This window comes from Saccopteryx leptura, chromosome 3 (assembly GCF_036850995.1).
Source record: "Saccopteryx leptura isolate mSacLep1 chromosome 3, mSacLep1_pri_phased_curated, whole genome shotgun sequence".
Lineage (NCBI taxonomy): Eukaryota > Metazoa > Chordata > Mammalia > Chiroptera > Emballonuridae > Saccopteryx > Saccopteryx leptura.
The window spans coordinates 78,135,261-78,155,801 of NC_089505.1; the positions used below are offsets into that span (position 1 = coordinate 78,135,261).

The following is a 20,541-nucleotide window of genomic DNA, read 5'->3' on the forward strand; positions in this document are numbered from 1 at the left end:
TTGTGTGTGTGTGTGTGTGTGTGTGTGTGAGAGAGAGAGAGAGAGAGAGAGAGAGAGAGAGAGAGAGGGACAAGGAGAGAGCCAGAGGGGGACCGATAGACAGTAAGGGAGAGAGATGAGAAGCATCAATTCTTCCTTGCAGCCCCTTAGTTCATTGATTGATTTCTCATATGTGCCTTGACCAGGGGCTATAGCAGAGTCAGTGACCCCTTACTCAAGTTGGCGACCTCAGTATTTAGAACCTGAGTTCTGCACATCCCAGTCAGATGCTCTATTCACTGCGCCAGCAGTGGTCAGGGTGTATGTACCTTTTGATCTTTGCTTTTATTTTTTCTTTAACCCAGGCATTTTTTAGAAATAAAGTTTAATTTTCACATTTTTATTGGTTTCTTTAATTTCTTTTTGCAGGTGAATTCTCATTTTTCTTTTAAAAAAATTTTTTTTAGAGGAGGGATAAATAGAGTGAAAAGGGGGAAGCAGCAGGAAGCATTAACTGCCTTATATGCCTTGACCAGGAAAGCCTAAGTTTTGAACCGGCGACATCAGTGTTTCAGGTAAACGCTTTATCCACTGTGCCACCTCATGTCAGGCTGAATTCTATTTTGAAGGTCTTATGGTCAGAGTATATGCTTGGTATAATTTCAGTCTTGAATTTGTTGATATTAGTTTGAGACCCAACATACGGTTTATTCTTGAGAACGTTACATGCACACTGGAGAAGAACGTATAATCTGGTATTTTGTGATGAAATGTCTTGTAAATATGTATTTTCTCCATTTCATCCAGTGTGTCATTTGAGGTCAATATTTCTTTATTGATTTTTCCATCTGGATGATCTATCTAAAGTTGTCAATTGTGTGTTGAGATCTCCAAGTGTTTTTCTGTGCTTCTATTTTTAGATCAGTTAGTAGATGTCATATATATTCTAGTGTTTTCTGATTTGATGCACATAAAGAATTTTTATGTCTTCTTTATACAGTGTCCCCTGTATCATTATGAAATATCCATCTGTGTGTATGGTTACTTTTCTTGGCTTGAAGTCAGCATTGTTAGATCTGAGTATGGCTACACTTATTTTTGGTTTGTTTGTTTGTTTTTTTATGTAGTTTTCTTAGATGATAAGTAAAAAGGCTGAGAGGACAGACTCTTGCATGTGTGTGAATGGGATTCACCTGGCAATTATACTATGGAATGATGCTTTGCTCATCTTGGGCCATTGCTCCATTGTAACTGCAGCCAGTTTAGCTCCTAAGGTGAGGCCATGCAGCCATCCTCAGCACCCAGGCCAACTTCATCTTTTGGATCCTTTGTTGTGGGAGGGGAAGAGAGAGATATATAGAGAGAAAGGAGACGGGTAGGAGTGGAGAAGCAGATGGTTGCATTTCTTGGGTGTAGGTCTGTTTGGCTTGAGGTCACTCAACATTGTGTTTACTTTTGTTACATTCAAGGCTCTAACTCTTTTCATAGGCTTGGAAAGTTCTCATCCATTATTTGTTTGAATAGACTCTCCATCCCCTTCTCCCGCTTTTCTTTTTCTGATATACCCATTATTCTTATATTGCTTTCTTTTCTGTTTTTGTTGTTGTTGTTGTTTTTGTTGTTACAGACACAGAGAGAGACAGATAGGGACAAATATACAGAAAGGGAGAGAGATGAGAAGTATCAATTCTATGTTTAGTTCCTTAGTTGTTCATTGATTGCTTTCCCATATGTGCCTTGATGAGGAGCTACGGCAGTGTGAGTGACCCCTTTCTCAAACCAGTAATTTTTGGGCTCAGCCAGTTAGTATGGTGCCATGTTTATGATCCCATCAATGCACACTCCAAGAAAAACCCATGCTTAAGCTGTTGACCATGGGGTTTCAATCCTGGGTCCTCTGCATCCCAGTCCAACTCTATCCACTGCACCACCACCTGGTCACACCTTATATTGGTCTTTCTGATGGAAGCAGTCAAATTCTTGTGTGCTCTTATTCTTTATTATTTTCTTTTCTCTCTGTAGTATCTCTGGTTGCCTGTTTTCGGTGTTACTGAGTCTTTTTTTTGTCTGGCCTGTTTTATTATCTAAACTTGCTACCTCATTTTTCAGTTCATGTATTGAGTTTATCTATGGTTCTTTTTGAAAGTTTAAATCTCTTTAGTGAAGTACTTTTTTTCATTAATTTGTTTTTCATCTCAATAAGTAGCCTATCAGTGTTTCCTCGCAACTTATATATATTGAGGTTTTGTTATAACTTCAGCTTTAAATTCTGTTTTTATGTCAAGGTTTCCATGTTACTGTGATCTCTTTATGGAGATATTTTACTCTTTCTTGTGTATTCATGGTATTTGATTTCTTCTGTCTTGATGACATTTGAGAGTGGTATTGTTAAGAACTCTAAAAAGAAATATCAACATATGAAAAATAAAAAAAGAATATCCTGAATAATATAAAAATTTTATACATAATAAGTAAAATAAAAAACTACAGAAAAGTAGGAAAAATACAAAAAGAAAAATAAACAAAAAGTTCAAATTAAAGGTAGTAAGATTCAAATTTAAAAAAACAAAGGAAAAAGAAAAATAATTCAAGTAAATAAAATGAGGAAAAGAAATAATAGAAATTTTTTTTTTCAGGTTTGTGAGGTTACTGTTTCTTTACAGTAGGTGTTGCAGTCCTGCAAGTTTTAGCTCTCAGATTTTAGGAAAGAACTCACTGCGACCTTCCTGTTAATGATGCAGGCCGGGCTGCAGTCAGTGGTGGGTGGTGTGTAGTGAGGGTTTTATGGCTTCAGTTTTATACCTTTACAGCTCTGTTGCTTTAGGTTTTAGTAGTGGAGATTTCAGGTCTCTGGGAGCTCCTCCCCATGACTCAAGAACCAGGGGACCTGATGTGGAGTAGCTCTATTTCTCAGGGGAGAGAGTGGCTCTGGAGAGCTAGCTGTGGGGTCTGTGACTGCCACTCTTCCTACCCGCGAGGTGAGCGAGTTGGCATCCGGGAGGCTGGGATGCTGCACTTTGTCTCGGTGCAGAGAGTGGGCTGCAGGCAGACCACGGGAAGTGTGGCCGGGACCCTGAGCTAAGCCTGCCCCCTCTCCCCTCCTTAGTTCATCACTCCCTCCTCTGCCTCTCAGCCTCTCCGCTTCTCCCATCTGAAGGAGGCTCAGGGACTGTGGACTTGTCTCTTCATTTCTTGGTAAACAAGACCCAGGCAGCATGGCCCTTCCTCCTTCCCACAGTGCAGAAGAGAGAAAGAAAGAAAAACCTGGTCAGGCTGGTTTCTTTCCCCTTCAGAGCTGACTGAGTGCGTTTTATCTTTCGCCCTTTCATCCGCCACACCTCAGTCCATTCAGTGTGGGGATCCTTCAGGTGCTCTGTGAGCCCAGCTGGGATTTCTGCACTATGTTGTAATTGTGCAATTTGTTGAAATTTCAAAGGGAGAGATCAGGGGTATCTCTCATGCTGCCATTATTCTGTAATGACTTTCAAATGCTAGAAATACCTCCTTTGTGAAGTCAACCTGGGAGGGCAACTGTGTCCAACATCCTTATGAGGATGGGTCAGAGGCTCGGGCATCAGTAAGAAGGGAAAGTAGGCTGTAGTTTCATGTGGCTGCAGCGTCACCTCTGAGGGACAGGATTAAGGAAATGAACCTTCTACGGCTCAGAATAACTGAGGAAGTTCTGACAGAGAAGATCAGCTAGAAGAGTCCTGCTCACTAGATTGCTGAGAACGTCTTTATTTTTTTTTATTTTTTATTTTTTTAGAGAGGAGAGGGAGAGACAGATAGAGAGAGAGAGAGGAGAGACAGAGAGAGAGAAGTGGGGGAGGAGCTGGAAGCATCAACTCCCATATGTGCCTTGACCAGGCAAACCCAGGGTTTCAAACCGGCGACTTCACCATTTCCAGGTCGACGGTTTATCCACTGCGCCACCACAGGTCAGGCCGAGAATGTCTTTTTTTTAAGAGTATTAAAGAACAGATCATGGAGGGTACATGTGGATGGACATTTTCAAAAATTACTGTTTTTTTTGACCATTTTCAGATAATTTTCTTACTCATATTGTGTGTCTATAGTGTCACAACAAAGCTCTCCACAGATGTGTATCAAAATTTTCAGACAGGCCTGACCTGTGGTGGCGCAGTGGATAAGGCATCGAACTGGAACGCTGAGGTCGCCAGTTAAAAACCCTGCACTTGTCTGGTCAAGGCACATATGGGAGTTGATGCTTCCTGCTCCTCCCCCATTTCTGTTTCTCTCTCTCTTTCTCAGTCTCTTCTCTAAAATGAATAAATAAAAATAAATTTTTTTCAATGACGTTAAAAGAAAAAAATTGCTTTAAATTCTTTTCTATTATTGTTATGTTTTACTTGCTATTGTTTTTATTAAAAATGAGTATCACCTGACCTAGTGGTGGCTCAGTGGATAGAAGGTTGGACTAGGACACAGAAGACCCAGGTGTCAGATCATAGATTTGACCCCATGGTCTCTTGCTTAAACACAAAATTCTCTGGCTTGAAGCCCAAAGTTGCTGTCTTGCCCCAAGGTGTAAGCAAGGGGGTTACTAGATCTGCTGTAATTCCCCCCACCCTCATCAGCTCACATATGGCAAAGCAATCAATGAACAACTAAGGAGACGCAACTAGGAACTGATGTTTCTCATCTCTCTTTTTCTGATTGTCCGTCTCCCTGTCTGTCTCTGTCACAAAAAAAGCATAAATTCCAGTATGTGCCTTAAATAGGAAAATCCAAGATTTTGAACAGGCAAGCTCAGTATTTCAGCTTGATGCTTTTTCCTCTGTACCACCACAGGTTGGGCTCTATCACTTTCAAATTGTACCTAGTTCTCCTGTTATGTCTGTGTGTATAACATGTCAACATTATTTGAGGTATATATTCTTCTTGCTTAAGAAGTATTTTTTATCAGTTTATAGAAACAGTTATAGATGTTTATGAAATTTCTTATGACAATGGGCCGGTGTTTGTATTGTGGGTTTTTTTTTTGAAAAATTGTAGATTATTTTTGAAGTAAAATTCAAAGTCTACCCTTCACTGAATGTTTGCTTCAAAGAGGAGTCACACAGCAAACTAAGCTATATCTGGTTATAACATTATTATGTATTATAAATTTTTGGTTGCTATGAATCATATTCCTTGAGAACAAGAAATTCCATTAAAATTTTAGCTCACAGTCATGTATGCATTTTCCCTTGTGTTTCCTCTGTGCTATTCAGGAGTATGGCAGGTGGACTGGAGACAATGGTGTCACTGGTAAAATGAGAGCTTGTTAGCTGTGTGGAAACACAGGCCCCATCTCAGAACTCCTGAGTGAGAATCAGCATTTTTAGAAAACAGCAGTTCATTGTTGTCCACGTCAAAATTGAAGAAGTGCTTACACTTCCAACTCGTGACTTTTCCACCTGACAAATATACACAACTGATCATGAGGGATACACATACAGCACTGACAAATCCACATGCCTGTGTTGATATGTTCATTGTATTGATAAATTTTAGAGACAGAGGGAAAAGCCAAAAACGTGCTGTTACACTTATTTATTAATTAATTGGTTGATATTTTGTATGTGCCTTGACCAGGAATCTATCTGGCCACATTGGCATATCAGGAGAATGTTCTATCCACCTGACCTACCAGGTCACAGTGATGCCTTAATTTTAAAATTCATCATCTTGGAAAGTCAAGTCTGTATAGTGTATTTATAAACATGTGTAATCCTTGTTACTCGGTGTTAGGAAATAAGTTAGAGAATATTACTGTGTGAAAGATTAAGAAAACAAAAGATGACAATTTTTTTGTGGAAAGATTATTGCTGTTTGACCAGGTAGTGGCACAGTAGATAAGGCTCTGACCTGGGACATTGAGGACCCAGATTCAAAGTTCTGAGGTCACTGACTTCAACCCAGGGTCCCTGGTTTGAGCATGGGGTTATAGACAGTACCCCCTGGATGCTGGCATGAGTCCAAAGGTTGCTGGCTTGAAGAACGGGTCACTGACTTGCCTATAGCCACCTGGTCAAGGCACATATTAGAAAGCAGACAATGAACAACTAAAAGTCCCATAGCTTAAGTTGATGCTTCTCAACTCTCTCAATTGTTTGTGTGACCCTCTTTCTCTCTCACACACACTCAGAAAATATATATATTTCTGGCTGAAAATGATCTTACAGGATCATTTTGCGTTAGGACAAAACCAATTCTAACCCTGTTTTCATGTCGGATGCCATTATGAACTCAGACTGCGGACCTCTGTTAATGTTTCTTTTCTTCCAGAAACCACTGACCTTCAGGGATGTGGCTGTAGATTTCTCTCTGGAGGAGTGGGAATGCCTGGACTCAGCTCAGCAGGAACTGTACATGGATGTGATGTTGGAGAACTACAGGAACCTGGTCTCCCTGGGTGAGGATGACTTCCTTCCTGAGTTTATTCTCTACCTACAGCTTTTGTTTTCTTCATTAGGGGGAACGTCATGTGGGAGCTTCTTCCGTGCAGGGTAATTTTATGGTTCTGCCATCGGGGAACAAATATGGGGGTTTGTAGGTATAGAAACAAAGGCTTATGATGCACATTGATTAGGTCTCAGTGTGTGAAAACTTACATGATTCTAGAATGTTTAAGGTATTTTTAGAAAACAGTATTTTGGAAAGTTATTTGCTAGAACATTGTAATATTGTACCGTGTTTTCTCACATGGGCACAAAATGAATTAGAAATTCGTGCTGTGAAAGAAAATGAGAGTATCCTTGCACCCAGGTAGGTGGGATGAGGAAGCAGATGAGGCAGGTTAGCGACCTGAAGATCACAGAAGAAGCCAGATCTTACCGTGTGGTTGGGAAGCTGCTGCAGTGGAAAGGGCTGTGAGAGGCCCAGGTGTATTCTGGTTGATGTCGTAGAGGGACAGCTGGTCTCCAACATGTTCTGTGTTCTGGCATCTTCTCAGGACTCTGATTTTGCTCTAGTGACCTCTGTCATCACATCAGCAGTCCGGTCTAAGTCTTCCCCTTGGACTGAGAGCTGCCATGATGACTCCTTTTCTATAGATGTGGGCACCACGAGAAATGTTTGCACGTTCTTGAGGAATTACATCATGTTTTTTCTCATTTCGAGTGTTTTGTTCTTGTGACAGACACATAGACAGCTACAGAGAGATACAAAAAGAGAGAGATAAGAATCATCAGTTCTTGGTTGCGGCACCGTACATGGTCACTGGTTGCTTTCTTTTATGTGCCTTGATTGGGGGGCAACAGCGGAGAGAGTAATCCCGTGCCCAAGCTGGTGATCCCACGTTCAAGCTGCAACCTTGGGGTGTTAAACGTGGGTCCTCTCTGTCCCCATTTGACATCTATCCACTATGCCACTGCCTGATCAGCCCAGATTTATCATTTCTAATCCTATGGATGTTTCCTACAAGACCACATAGAGTGTAGATTCAATGCTTTCATAACAACACAAAGCATCTTTCCAAAGTATGAAGATCTAATTCTGTTTTAATTCAAAACATTCCTTTGCTTAGTATGAATTTTTGTTACAGAATTCTGGTCTGGGCCCTAGCATTTTGTCTTAGTGGGAGAGCGTCAGCTTGGCATACACATGTCCTGGGATCGATTCCACTCAGGGCATACAGGGTTAGTGACCATCTGCTTCTCCACTCTTTACCCTTCTCTCTCTTTCTTTCACACACTCTCTTTTTTACTGAAGCCATATCTCGTTTGGTTCCAGTGCATTATCCCTGGGCACTGACGATGGCTGTGTGGTTTCTCTACCTCCAGCACTAAAAATAGCTAGCTCAGCTGGGACCTTGTCCCCAGATGGGTAAAACAACAGGCCCAGATGGGGTTTCATATGCATCAGATCGAGGTGCATGCATGAGTCTATCTTTCCTTCTTTAACTTGAAAATGAAGAAATAAATATTTCCAGTCTGTATTTTTAAATTGTCTATATAAGAGTAATTTCATGTCTTTGTGTATCTCACAGTCCTTCAATACTTACTGTCACAGGCGACCTTAGTTTGTTGCACAGCAGGTAGGAAAGTGTCCATTGTTACCTGCTTTCATCATCACTGTCATTCTGTAATTTTTTCTTGTGCAGTTCAGAGCTGCCTGGGACTGTGACTTTTTCTGTTATCACTTCTGATAAGATTGTTGTCATATTTGTGCTTTTGGATTCACAAGTCCTGGTACAACATGCAGAACTGTTCTCCTTTGGTAAGAAGTGGGATACAGCATTATTGGGCACTTCCTATTTACGAACTGCTTTGTTCCTTATTTCAGGTTTATTTTAGGCAAAGCAATGATGAAGTTTTTCGTTTGCTTTCTTAATATGTTTCCTTCTTGTGTGCTTAATCTGAAATGTTTAAAGGCTAGAGTAGTCTGTCCATATTTCAGAACTTTGTAATGCTTTTAAAATTTAGAAATGAAGGTTAATTTTTAGGTGGATTACAGCCTACACACATAAGTGTAGTTGAAATACAGCAAACGAGAAAAACTGTTTCATGTCATTTAAATATCTTCATTACAATTATACTTGATATTATTTTTGAATGACTTGAATGCATTGTCTAAGAACGTTTCTGCTGTATAATGTCATGATGCAAACATTTTGCAGTTTGAGGGTACACTCAGTTATAAATTATAGTTAATATAGAAGGATTTTTGATCAGTGAAACATTTATATAATTTTTAAAATTCTGCAGATTAATTTTCTGTTCTTTGTTTGCATTTTCTTTTTCATTCAGTATTATTTTGAACTACTTTCAGATGTAGATGATAATGGTTAAACCTTCATGTACTTTATAAAAACTAGAAGTATTCCTCGTGATATTTCGAGGATCCGGCATAGTTAACACAGTATTATTTACTATAGTCCCCATGGTGCACTTTACATTTCATGACTGTTCTGTAACTACCAGTGTGTTCTTCTGAAGTGTTTCAAATTTTTGTCCCAGTCTTTCATCTCCTCTGGCAGCCATCACTCTGTTCACTGTACTTGTGATTGTCTTTCTGGTTGTTTATTCATTTATATTGTTCTTTAGATTACAAATATAACTGACATCATATGGTACATGTATTTCTGTGCCAACCTTATTTCCCTTACAGTGGACGGCAAACTGCGCCTCACAAGCCACATGCAGCTCTTTGGCCCCTTGAGTGTGGCTCTTCCACAAAATACCACATTTTGGGCGCTACCTCTATAAGGAATGTACCTACCTATATAGTTTAAGTTTAAAAAATTTGGCTCTCAAAAGAAATTTCGATTGGTGTACTGTTATTTGGCTCTGTTGACTAATGAGTTTGCCAACCACTGCCTTAACAAAATACCTTCTATGTGTGTCCATACTTATGCAAATGCTAAAGATTCATTCTTTTTTATCATTTTTTTTTTTTTTTTTTACAGAGAGAGAGTCAGAGAGAGGGATAGAAAGGGACAGACAGAGAGGAACGGAGAGATGAGAAGCATCAATCATTAGTTTTTTATTGCGCGTTGCAACACCTTGGTTTTTCATTGATTGCTCTCTCATATGTGCCTTGACTGCAGGCCTTCAGCAGATTGAGTAACCCCTTGCTGGAGCCAGTGACCTTGGGTACAAGCTGGTGAGCTTTTGCTCAAACCAGATGAGCCCACGCTCAAGCTGGCAACCTCGGGGTCTCGAACCTGGGTCCTCTGCATCCCGGTTCAACGCTCTATCCACTGCGCCACCGCCTGGTCAGGCATCATTTTATTTTATTTTATTTCTTTTTTTTTTAGTGGCAGAGACAGAGAGAGTCAGAGAGAGAGACAGATAGGGACTGATAGACAGGAAGAAAGAGAGATGAGTAACATCATTCTTTGTTGTGGTTTCTTAGTTGTTCTTTGATTGCTTTCTCATATGTGCCTTGATCGGGGGCTGCAGCAGATCGAGTAACCCCTTGCTTGAGCCAGCAACCTTGGGCTCACGCTGGCTAGCCTTGCTCAAACCAGATGAGCCCATGCTTAAGCTGGCGACCTTAGGATCTCAAACCTGGGTCCTCCACATCCCACTCTGACACTCTATTCCCTGCGCCACCACCTGGTCAGGCTCATTGTTTTATTTCTTAACATTTTTTATTATTTATTAATTTATTAATATTTGCATTCTTGATATTTTTTCTTTATTGTACAATGACCCTGATCCTTTTTTCATTTTAAGGTGACCCTGTCTCTTTTTTTACTGAGAGTGAGAATGATCAAGGGAGACAGATAAAAAGCTTCAACTCATATTTGAGTCATGTTAGTTGTTCAATGTCTACTTCTATTTGCCTTGACTGAGGGTCTTCAGCTGAGGCAGTGATGCCTTGCTCAAGCTGGCAACCTTGCAATCAAGCTAGTAAGCATACAATTATGACGATCTCATGCTTCAACTGGTAACTTTGATATTACATTTCTTTTTCTGTCTTCTAGTTTTGTGTGTGTGAGGGATAGAGGGATGTCAGATAGAGAATCTGAAGAAAAGCATTAACTCACAGTTGGAACATGTTAGTTGTTCATTGATTACTTTCTTATATGGGCCTTGATGGGAAGCTCCACCTAAGCCACTCACTCTTTACTCAAGCCAGTGACCTTGAGCTTCTGGCCAGTGACAATGTGGTCATATTTATACCAGTGACATACTGGACATTGGTATTTCTAAGCCAGTGGCCCCACTATTCATCTGGTGTCCCCACACTTTAGCCAGTAACCTTGGGGTTTTGGACCTGGTTCCTTAACATCTCAGTTGACACTCAATTAATTGTGCCACCACCTGGTCAGGCCTGGTGTCCTTGCTCTTAAACTCTGGAGTCTGCACTCAAGGCAAATGTCATGCTCAGGACAGAGACCTCAGGGATTAAGACCTGGTACCTCAGTATCCTAGGTTGACAGTCTATTCACTGGACCACTAAGCATGCTGTTTCTGTTTTTGATATCTGTCCTCAGTACTGCAGTCTCTGTGCTTGAACAATTACTTTTTAAAAAATTGCCTTTACAGTACATTCACCATGTACTGCCTTTCTCTTTGCACTCTGTCATGCAAAACAGAATGATCTTTCAGGAAGCAATGAAGCAACCAGTTCAGTGAACATACATTACTGTCATTTCTTTTTCATAATAAGAAACTGGTAATTGAAAATGTTCTTTTCCTATTGCCCTTGTGTGCTTCAGTGTTTCCACAGATATTGTCGGTAATAAATGTAAGGTTTTATTCCTCTCTGCTGTGACTTTTTTCATTTTTACCTTTCTTGGTTTTGCCTTGAACTCTCAACCTGCCTTTGGCGTACTTAAAATGTAATTTTGTCAATACTTGCTGGTATATCCATTTACCTTGTGTCATAACTGTCATGTTTTGTATCTTTCATCTATGACATCTGAAGACAACCAGACCTTGTTACAAAAGCCTGGAATCGAAGATTTCTTCTCTAAAACAATACTGGTAAGATATGGAAGGTGTGGTTTTGATAATGTGAACCTAATGAAAGCCTCAGAAATTTAAGGAGAGTGCTGAGAAAAAGGATATTAATGTGGACAGAAATAACCTGCCACAATTGTTTTTTCTTATTTTTATATTAAAAGAAAGAGAAATGGGAGGAGAGAGGGAGACATTGACAGAAACATTGATATTTTTCTGAATGTGGCCTGACCAGAGACCTTTGCATACTGGGATGACAGTGAAACCAGAGGAGGGTATTATTCACGGTGGGACCATTATTATTATTATTATTATTATTATTGTTATTTTTCCAAAGTGAGAAATGGGGAGAAGGAGAAAGACTCCTATATGCACCCAACCAGGAATCACCTGGCATGCCTACCAGGGGCTGATGCTTGGCCCCTCTGGGGCATTCCTCCACTGTAATTGGAGTCATTCTAGTACCTGAGGCAGAGGCCATGGAGCCATTCTTGGCAACCGGGCCAACTTTGCTCCAGTGGAGCCTTGGCTGCAGGAGGGAAAGAGAGAGGTAGAGAGAAAGGATAAGGGGAAGGGTGGAGAAGCAGGTGGTCACTTTTCCTCTGTGCCCTGGCCACCCGGGACTTCCACATGCTGGGCCGATGCTCTATGGTTGAGGAAACCCGCTAGGGCCATTATTATTATTAATTATTTAAGTGTTTATCCCACTCTGGCCTGTTAAGCTCTCAGTTTGTTAGAAGCGTCATACTGAAACAAGGTTGTGGATGTAATCGCTTCTAGGGGCACAAGGGAGAAGCTGCCAATGAATGGACAGCAGGGTTGGGCAACAAATGAATGCTTCCCTTGTTTCTCTTTCTCTCCCTTCATCTCTCTGACTCTCTGAATATAAAAAAACCCTCAGTTCTGCCTGGATAGGTCAGTTACAGTTAGTTGATAAGTTGCCTTGGAGCATGGACACTGCTGGTCTGATTCCCCAGTGGGGGCTCATACAAGGGGAAATCAATGTTTTGTCTCTTTCTCCCTGCCTTTTGCAAAAAAAAAAACAACAACCAACAAAGCTTATTTCATTGATTATATCAAAGAAAGGAACAGAAAAAGGTGGAGAGACAGGAACATACATATGTTTCTATATGTACCCTGGCTGGGAATCAAACCAACAACCTCTGTCCTTCAGGGTGATGCTTCAACCAATTGACCTATTGTTTATGACAGGACTATTATTTCTGGTTAAGACTTGGTTGTCAATAGTTCAAAATATTACATATTTGTGAAACTCCCTCTTTAAGTCAGCTACATTGCCTATCAGTTAGTTTATAAAAGTGCAGATTGGCTCTGGTCGGTTTCCTCTGTGGTAGAGTGGCCAAGAATATGGATGTCTCAGGTTTGATTCTGGATCAGGACTTATAGGAAAACCAACCATCTGCTTTTTACCCCCCCCCCCTCTTGCTTCTCTTTCTCTCTCTTCCAATCTCACAGCCATGGCTGTATTGCTTTAGTGAGTTGTCCTCAAGCACTGAAGATGGCTATGTGGCCTATTCTCCAGGCATAAAATAATGACTCCATTGCTGACCAATGGAGCAACATTCCCACATGGGCAGAACATTGCCCCTTGCAGGTCAGTTCTGGTCAGGGTGCTTGATGGGACTCTCTCTCTGACTCCTATACTCCCACTAAAAAAAATAATAATTAAAAACCCATGATGAAAAACTGTTCTTTACTACTACATATTTTTGGAAAGGAAATCAGGAAAAGCTATGAACTTATGTAATTTTTTTTTTTTTTAATTTTTCTGAAGCTGGAAATGGGGAGAGACAGTCAGACAGACTCCCGCATGCGCCCAACCGGGATCCACCCGGCATGCCCAACAGGGGGCGACGCTCTGCCCACGAGGGGGCGATGGTCTGCCCCTCCAGGGGGTCGCTCTGTTGTGACCAGAGCCACTCCAGTGCCTGGGGCAGAGGCCAAGGAGCCATCCCCAGTGCCCGGGCCATCTTTGCTCCAATGGAGCCTTGCTGCGGGAGGGGAAGAGAGAGACAGAGAGGAAGGAGAGGGGGAGGGGTGGAGAAGCAGATGGGTACTTCTCCTGTGTGCCCTAGCCGGGAATCGAACCTGGGACTTCTGCACGCTAGACCGACACTCTACCACTGAGCCAACTGGCCAGGTCCTGAACTTATGTAATCTTAAAATCATTTGATTTGTTTTTCAAATGTTTTTCATTTCAATGTTTATGATATTCATTAACTTTGTAGCAAATTTTGTACAGCCAACATGGTTTAACAGGTATCACAGAGTAGATATTTGAGAATAAGTGTACATATTAAATGAAATTATACCTTTCACTAAAAGCATACCTATTTTTGATGATTACCAGAATACACATAATGAAGACAGATGTTACCAATGCAATGAACATTGGAAAAGCTTGAAAAAAGAATCGAATAATAATCAAAATGAGAAAACTTCATTTCCAGAGAACCATTGTGAACAAGGAAAAGTGTCTGACCAGATGTCGCATTCTAATAATCATCAGGTTCTTCATATTCTGGAGAAGACAAATGAACAAACTAAATGTGTTGAATCTTTCAAGCAATCTTCAAATCATAATGGCAATGAGAATATTCATACTAAAAATGAAGCTTACAATTATAATTCATGTAAGAGTGCTTTCAGTTTAATTTCCCATGTAAATACACTTAAGAAAGTCCATACTAAAGAAACACTTTATAAATGTAAAGAACGTGATACAACACTTAATTGGCATGCATATCTTATTTTATATGAGAGATACATTAACACCAAAGTGAGAACTTACAAATGCAGAGAATGTGGAAAAGCCTTTAACCATTCCTCTGCTCTTACTAGACATCAAAGAACTCACTCAGGAGAGAAACCAGACAAACATAGAGAATGTGGCATAGCCTTTCACCACTCCTCAGCTCTTACTGAACATCAGAAAATTCATACTGGAGAGAAATCTCATAAATGTTTAGAATGTGGCAAAACCTTTATAAAAACATTACAACTTATTGTACATCAAAGAAGTCACACAGAAGAGATACTATACAATTGTGGAGAATGTGGCAAAACCTTTAAGGATTCCTCAGCTCTTACTGTGCATCAAAGAATTCACACAGGAGAGAAACCATACAAATGTAGAGAATGTGGCAAAGCCTTTACCCGTTCCTCAGTTCTTACTAGACATCAAAGAACTCACACAGGAGAGAAACCATACAAATGTAAAGTATGTAGCAAAGCTTTTAAACAATCCTCATCTCTAACTATGCATCAAAGAATTCACACAGAAGATGCATACAAATGTAGAGAATGTGGCAAAGCCTTTATACGATACTCAACTCTTATTGACCATCAGACAATTCACACTGGAGAGAGGTCTCACAAATGTTTAGAATGTGGCAAAACCTTTATCCGGAAATTACACCTTACTGTACATCAAAGAATTCACACGGGAGAAAAACCATACAATTGCAGACAATGTGGAAAAGCATTTAATGATTCCTCTACTTTTACTGTACATCAAAGAATTCACACAGGAGAGAAACCATACAAATGTAGACAATGTGGCAAAGCCTTTAGCCAATCCTCAGCTCTTACTAAACATCAAAGAACTCACACAGGAGAGAAACCATACAAATGTAGAGAATGTGGCAAAGCCTTTAGCCATTCTTCAGCTCTTACCAGGCATCAAAAAAATCACACAGGAGAAAAACCACACAAATGTACAGAATGTGGCAAAGCCTTTAGTAATTTCTCAGCTCTTAGTAGGCATCAAAAAAACCACACAGGAGAAAAACCACACAAATGTAGAGAATGTGGCAAAGCCTTTAAGTATTCCTTTGAACTTACTGTACATCAAAGAATTCACACAGGAGAGAAACCATACAAATGTAAAGTATGTAGCAAAGTTTTTAGCCAAGCCTCAACTCGAACTATGCATCAAAGAACTCACACAGAAGAGAAACCATACAAATGTAGAGAATGTGGCAAAGCCTTTAGTCGTTCCTCAACTCTTACTGACCATTATATAATTCATACTGGAGAGAGGTCTCACCAATGTTTAGAATGTGGCAGAACCTTTATTCGTAAGTCATACCTTACTAAACATCAAAGAATTCACACAGGAGAGAGACCATACAATTGCAGGCAATGTGGCAAAGTTTTCAATGATTCCTCATCTCTTACTGTACATCAAAGAATTCACACAGGAGAGAAACCATATAAATGTAGAGAATGTGGCAAAGCCTTTAAGGATTCTTCAGGTTTTACTATACATCAAAGAACTCACACAGGAGAGAGACCATACAAATGTAGAGAATGTGGCAAAGCCTTTAGCAATTCTTCAGGTCTTACCAGGCATCAGAAAATTCATACTGGAGATGGGTCTCACAGATGTTTAGATTGCGGCAAAAACTTTTTACTGAACTCACACCTTACTGTACATCAAAGAATTCACACAGGAGAGAAACCATAGAATTGCAGGCAATGTGTCAAGGCTTTAACTATTCCTCAGCTCTTGCTAAACATTGAAAAACTTACACAGGAGAGAAACAATACAAATGTAAAGAATGTGGCATTGCTTTTAGCCATTCCTGGCCTCTTGCTAAACTTCACAAAATTTATGCTGAAGAAAGGTCTCATGAATGTTTAGAATGTTGCAAAGCTTTTAATTATTCCTCAGTTCTTGCTAAACATTAGAAAATTTATACTGAAGAGAGGTCTCATAAATGTTTAGAATGTGGCAAAACCTTAACCCAGACATTACACTTTATTGTACATCAAATAAGTCACACGGGAGAGAAAGTATACAAAATCCAAACAGTGTGGCAATTCCTTTTGAAATTCATCAGCTCATAATAACCATCAGAAAATTTATACCGGAGAGAGGTCTTGTTGGGCAAATAAGTTTGTAAAAATCTGTATTTTCTGTTTTTGGTCACTTATTGTTAAAAATGGCGCTGGTCATGTGAATGGCCTCCCAGGTGATACAGCTAAATATCTTTATGCTTGGGAAGGGGCTTGGTTATGCCAATGTGTGCGGGAGGAGGGATTGTCACGCCAAAAACTTAAAAGGAGAATGTAAGAGGCCCTTTTAGAGGAGTGTGCAGGGCAGACTGGTCACATGGAGGTTGGAGAGATGGAGGTCTGCTGATGGGGATTAGGAGGGAGGGGCTTTGTAAGCTCCGCTGAACTGGTGATGGCCTTTGTTTCTAGAAAAAGTCGGATGTGTTGGTAGCTTTTTGAGTACTGAATGAGTGGCTTTTGTTTTTTCCATGTGCTTGTTTTTACTCATCAGAGTGCGAGGCTAGAAATAAAGAAAATGGCCTACCAGTTCTTGGCTCTGTTGTTTTATTATGATCTATCTCAATTTAATGTGAACCTGCACGTCCTGGTGGTGGCTGTGAAGCCCACAACTACTGGACTTACAGGTCTCATAAATGTTTAGAATGTGGCCAAGCCTTTAGGTGAAAGTTACAGTTAATTATACATCAGAGGATTCACATGGGAAAGAAAATCATACAAATGTAGAGAATTGTGAAGCCTTTTGAAGATCACCAAATCTTACTCAGCATCAAAGAATGCATACTGGTGAGAAGACACATAAATGTGAAGAATGTGGCAAAGCCGTTAGGTTTTTCTCCGACCTTACTGAACATTGGAAACTTCATATTGGTGAGAAACCCTTTATTTTTTAATTTTTGGGGGGATATTTTTCTGAAGTAAGACATGGGGAGACAGAGAGACAGACTCCGTGTGTGCCCAACCAGGATTCACCTGGCATGCCCACTAGGGGTTCATTCTCTGCCCATCCTGGGCATTGCTCCTTTGCAACTGAAGCCATTCTAGCCCCTGAGGTGGAGGCCTTAGATTTATCCTCAGCACCTGGGACAACTTTGCCCCCATGGAGCATTGCTGTGGAAGCGGTAGAGAGAAACAGAGAGAAAGGAGAGGAGAAACGGTGGAGAAGCAGATGGGCACTTCTCCTGTGTACCAGGCTGGGAATCAAACCCAGAACTTCCATACACTGGGCCAATGCTCAACTGCTGAGCCAACCAGCCATGGCCAGCAAGCCCTTTAAATGTAGAGAACGTGGCAAAGCCATTGTCCATTTCTCAGTTGTTAATGAACACCAGAGACTTCATATTGGAGAGAAGCTCTATCATTGTGAACCTGGCAGTCTTTCATTCATTCATGCATTTCTTTCTTTGCTTTCTTTGTGTGACCTGTCTGTGGATTAAATGTCACCTACTTGTTTCAGGATGACACTGGTAACAAACTAAGCTAACTAGCCAAAGCCAATCTTGAAATCTTTCAGAATCTAAATATTTGCAACCATTTTAAAATGAGGAAAAGAAAGACATGTCAAAAATTTGCACCAATTAATTAAATACAGTAATACTTCAGTTTTCTTTGACTTCAGTTATTCTTGGTTTACGTTTTTGTCGATTTCTTTAGCGAAAATTTGTCTTGAATATTGTTGACGTGCCCACATGACCTTGCTGCTAATTTTGCGAAAATAGGGTGAGCCACACTTTCTCCTGCTGAGTGTGGCATCGTTTCTTGTTTGAGAGTCACCCTGCATGTATAGTCAAACAATTCCATTGCTTTCCAGTGTTTTTTGTGCTTTTTTAATGGATTGTGAGTGCTAATACTACAGTTACATGTATGTGATTACTGTGTACACTAATTGGATTTAAATTGATTTATATGGAAATAATTTCCTTGGGTTTTGTCTGATTTGGATTTAGTTGATTGTGTTCAGATGGGATATCTATGAAAACCAAAGTATCACTAGTCTTTTCTCTCTTGTAAATGTGTTGCTTTCACTCCCTCATACATTTTATAAGCAACAAAACTTCCCATAAACAAAATGAATTCTTAGCATTCCCTGAAAATTGGCCTTTCCCCAATTGTTTTGAGGTTGATAAAGTGTTCTAGCTGCCTCATATTTCTTTGCTGTTAACATGAGTGTTAGCTTTAAGTTGGCTCCTTTAGATCCAGAGCTCCTTTAAAGTTCAAATTCCCATCACCCATCTTCCCCCTAGGGCTCAAAACAGAACATTCTCATCTTCCACTTTGAAGTTGTAGTTATTTTGCTTGATATTCTCTTACTGACATTCTGACCTTCACTATAAAATGTAGCAAAAAGTTTACCTTTGCGGAAATGTCACGGAAAGCTTGTATTGAGGAGGGACCTGACCATTACGCAAGTTTAATTCACTATAGTTGTTTGTAAAAGACTAGCCACAGGCTCAGAGATGCCAAGTCTAGGCTGTTCCTGGGACATTCCTGACATCTTGGAAGCCTTCAAAATTTTCCCAGGACACCCAAAGAGGACCACTCATTAACCTGTACTACCTCACAATGAACTTGTGTGTCTGCAACAGAATTTCCCTGTTGCTCATTGTCAAGTCAGTGACCAGACCACAAACTGTGATATGCTCATTTGAGCACATCAGGCGCAGGCAACCCCATTCCAGCAAGTGTCAGCTGTACCCCCTATATCTAATGCTGCCCCCCACACCTTGGGTCTGACACCCTTTGCTAGTCTCACCCCACTTGCTTCCAGGCACTTTTAAAATAAACTTTCCTTTTGAAACATTCTAGCCTCGAGGTTTTGGTTCATCTTATGGTTTCTGCCTTTCATCGAATGTATATACTGAATGTCTTTTATGCCAACATGGCTGACTGAAATACAACACCATACTGTATGAAAGTTTATTTTTTGTGACAGAGAGAGAGATAGATAAAAAGGGAAAGATGAGTAGCATAAATTTTTTTTTAATAAATTTTTTATTTTAATGGGGTGACATCAATAAATCAGGGTACATACATTCAAAGAAAACATTTCCAGGTTATCTTGTCATTTAGTTCTGTTGCATACCCATCACCCGAAGAGAGATCGTCCTCCGCCATCCTCCATCCAGTTCTCTCTGTACCCCTTCCCCTCCCCCTCTCCCTCCTTCCCTCCCCCCCCCTTAACCACCACACTCCCGTCCATGCCTCTTAATCTCGCTTCTATGTCCCACCAATGTAAGGAATCCTGCAGTTCCTGTTTTTTTCTGATTCGCCCATTTCACCCCACACAATGCTACCAAGACTCCACCATTCCGCTGCAAGTGATCCGATGTCATCATTTCTCCTAGCTGAATAGTATACCATGGTGTATATGTGCCCCATCTTCATCCAGTCCTCTATTTTTTTTTATACAGTGATTAAAAGCCTTTAAGCAAACTCTTGGACAATACAGCAAGAATCCCTAAAAGAGTAGTGTCCTTAACATGTTCACCAAGTCCAAGTTGGCCCCATCACCATGCCAAATCCCTGAAAAATGCAACCCAACCACAGTTCAGTCTGTTAGGAGCTGTCACAGGGAGCAGGAGTCCAGGAAAGTTCCCCACAGGAAAAGTCCACATGGCACTGGAATTGTTGTCACCATTCTATACTTTGCAGCTCATGTCCAAGTCCCAATGACTGCTGCTTCTAGCTGGTAATGATTCAGGTAGACTGGAAAAAGCCATTTGCAGCATGCGTGAATATGGAGCTTCTGTTCTCTGCCTGGAGAGTTGAGACCAGGTTGCTTTTCCCTGGAGCTCTGTGACTGTGGCCTGGTAAAGAGAACCTTGGGATACACTAAGCTGGGTGGCAAAGGTAAATTCATAATACAAGTTGGCAAAAGGAGGAAAGAGAGCTATAAATTAGGAGTAGGTCCCAGCCTGAAATATGAGTGGGGCATTGAGATAGGAGGGATAAAGGAAACACTATATATTAAACAAAGCAGCAGAAAATAGGACTATCAACACCCACAACAGAGATCTTTGAGGGAAGAATAAAAAACCTGACTATTCAGGCAAAACATAGTTAAGTGGCCCTTGTGCGAATGAGATCAGTTTACCTGCTTCTTGGAAGAAATACCCTAGGCTCGTCCACAGTGTCGTAGATGGGGCCACCGGCCCTGGGCACCTTCAGCCTTCAGTGGCAAACCCCAACTTTCTGGGCAAGGTTAGGTCATAGGTAGCTGGAGCAGGGCTGGAAGAGACTGAACCCTCCCTTAGAGGAGCGAGGGGGAAGCCCACCTTCCAGTGTCCCTGTTTCCTCACAGCAGAGGCGTGTAAGCCTGGCAGGCTTT

At 40.7% G+C, this 20,541-nt stretch overlaps 1 protein-coding gene and 1 pseudogene across 9 annotated transcripts in view; one reads left to right on the top strand and one right to left on the bottom strand.

Moving 5' to 3' along the window:
• Window positions 1-20,541, top strand: part of LOC136399334 (zinc finger protein 91-like) — a 944,498-nt gene that overhangs the window by 501,586 nt on the left and 422,371 nt on the right. For 4 of the 9 annotated variants that reach the window (XM_066374396.1, XM_066374394.1, XM_066374393.1 and 1 more), the window contains exons 3-5: window positions 6,271-6,397; window positions 11,362-11,420; window positions 13,768-16,613. In XM_066374396.1, the coding sequence (XP_066230493.1) occupies window positions 6,271-6,397; window positions 11,362-11,420; window positions 13,768-15,885 (2,304 nt within the window). In that variant the 3' untranslated portion in view covers window positions 15,886-16,613. Of the gene's footprint in view, window positions 1-446; window positions 555-6,270; window positions 6,398-11,361; window positions 11,421-11,651; window positions 11,684-13,767; window positions 16,614-20,541 lie in introns of those variants that run through there. The other 5 variants (XM_066374391.1, XM_066374392.1, XM_066374399.1 and 2 more) reach the window with 4 other exon arrangements.
• LOC136399322 (zinc finger protein 91-like) overlaps window positions 1-20,541 on the bottom strand; it is a 388,962-nt pseudogene that overhangs the window by 298,652 nt on the left and 69,769 nt on the right.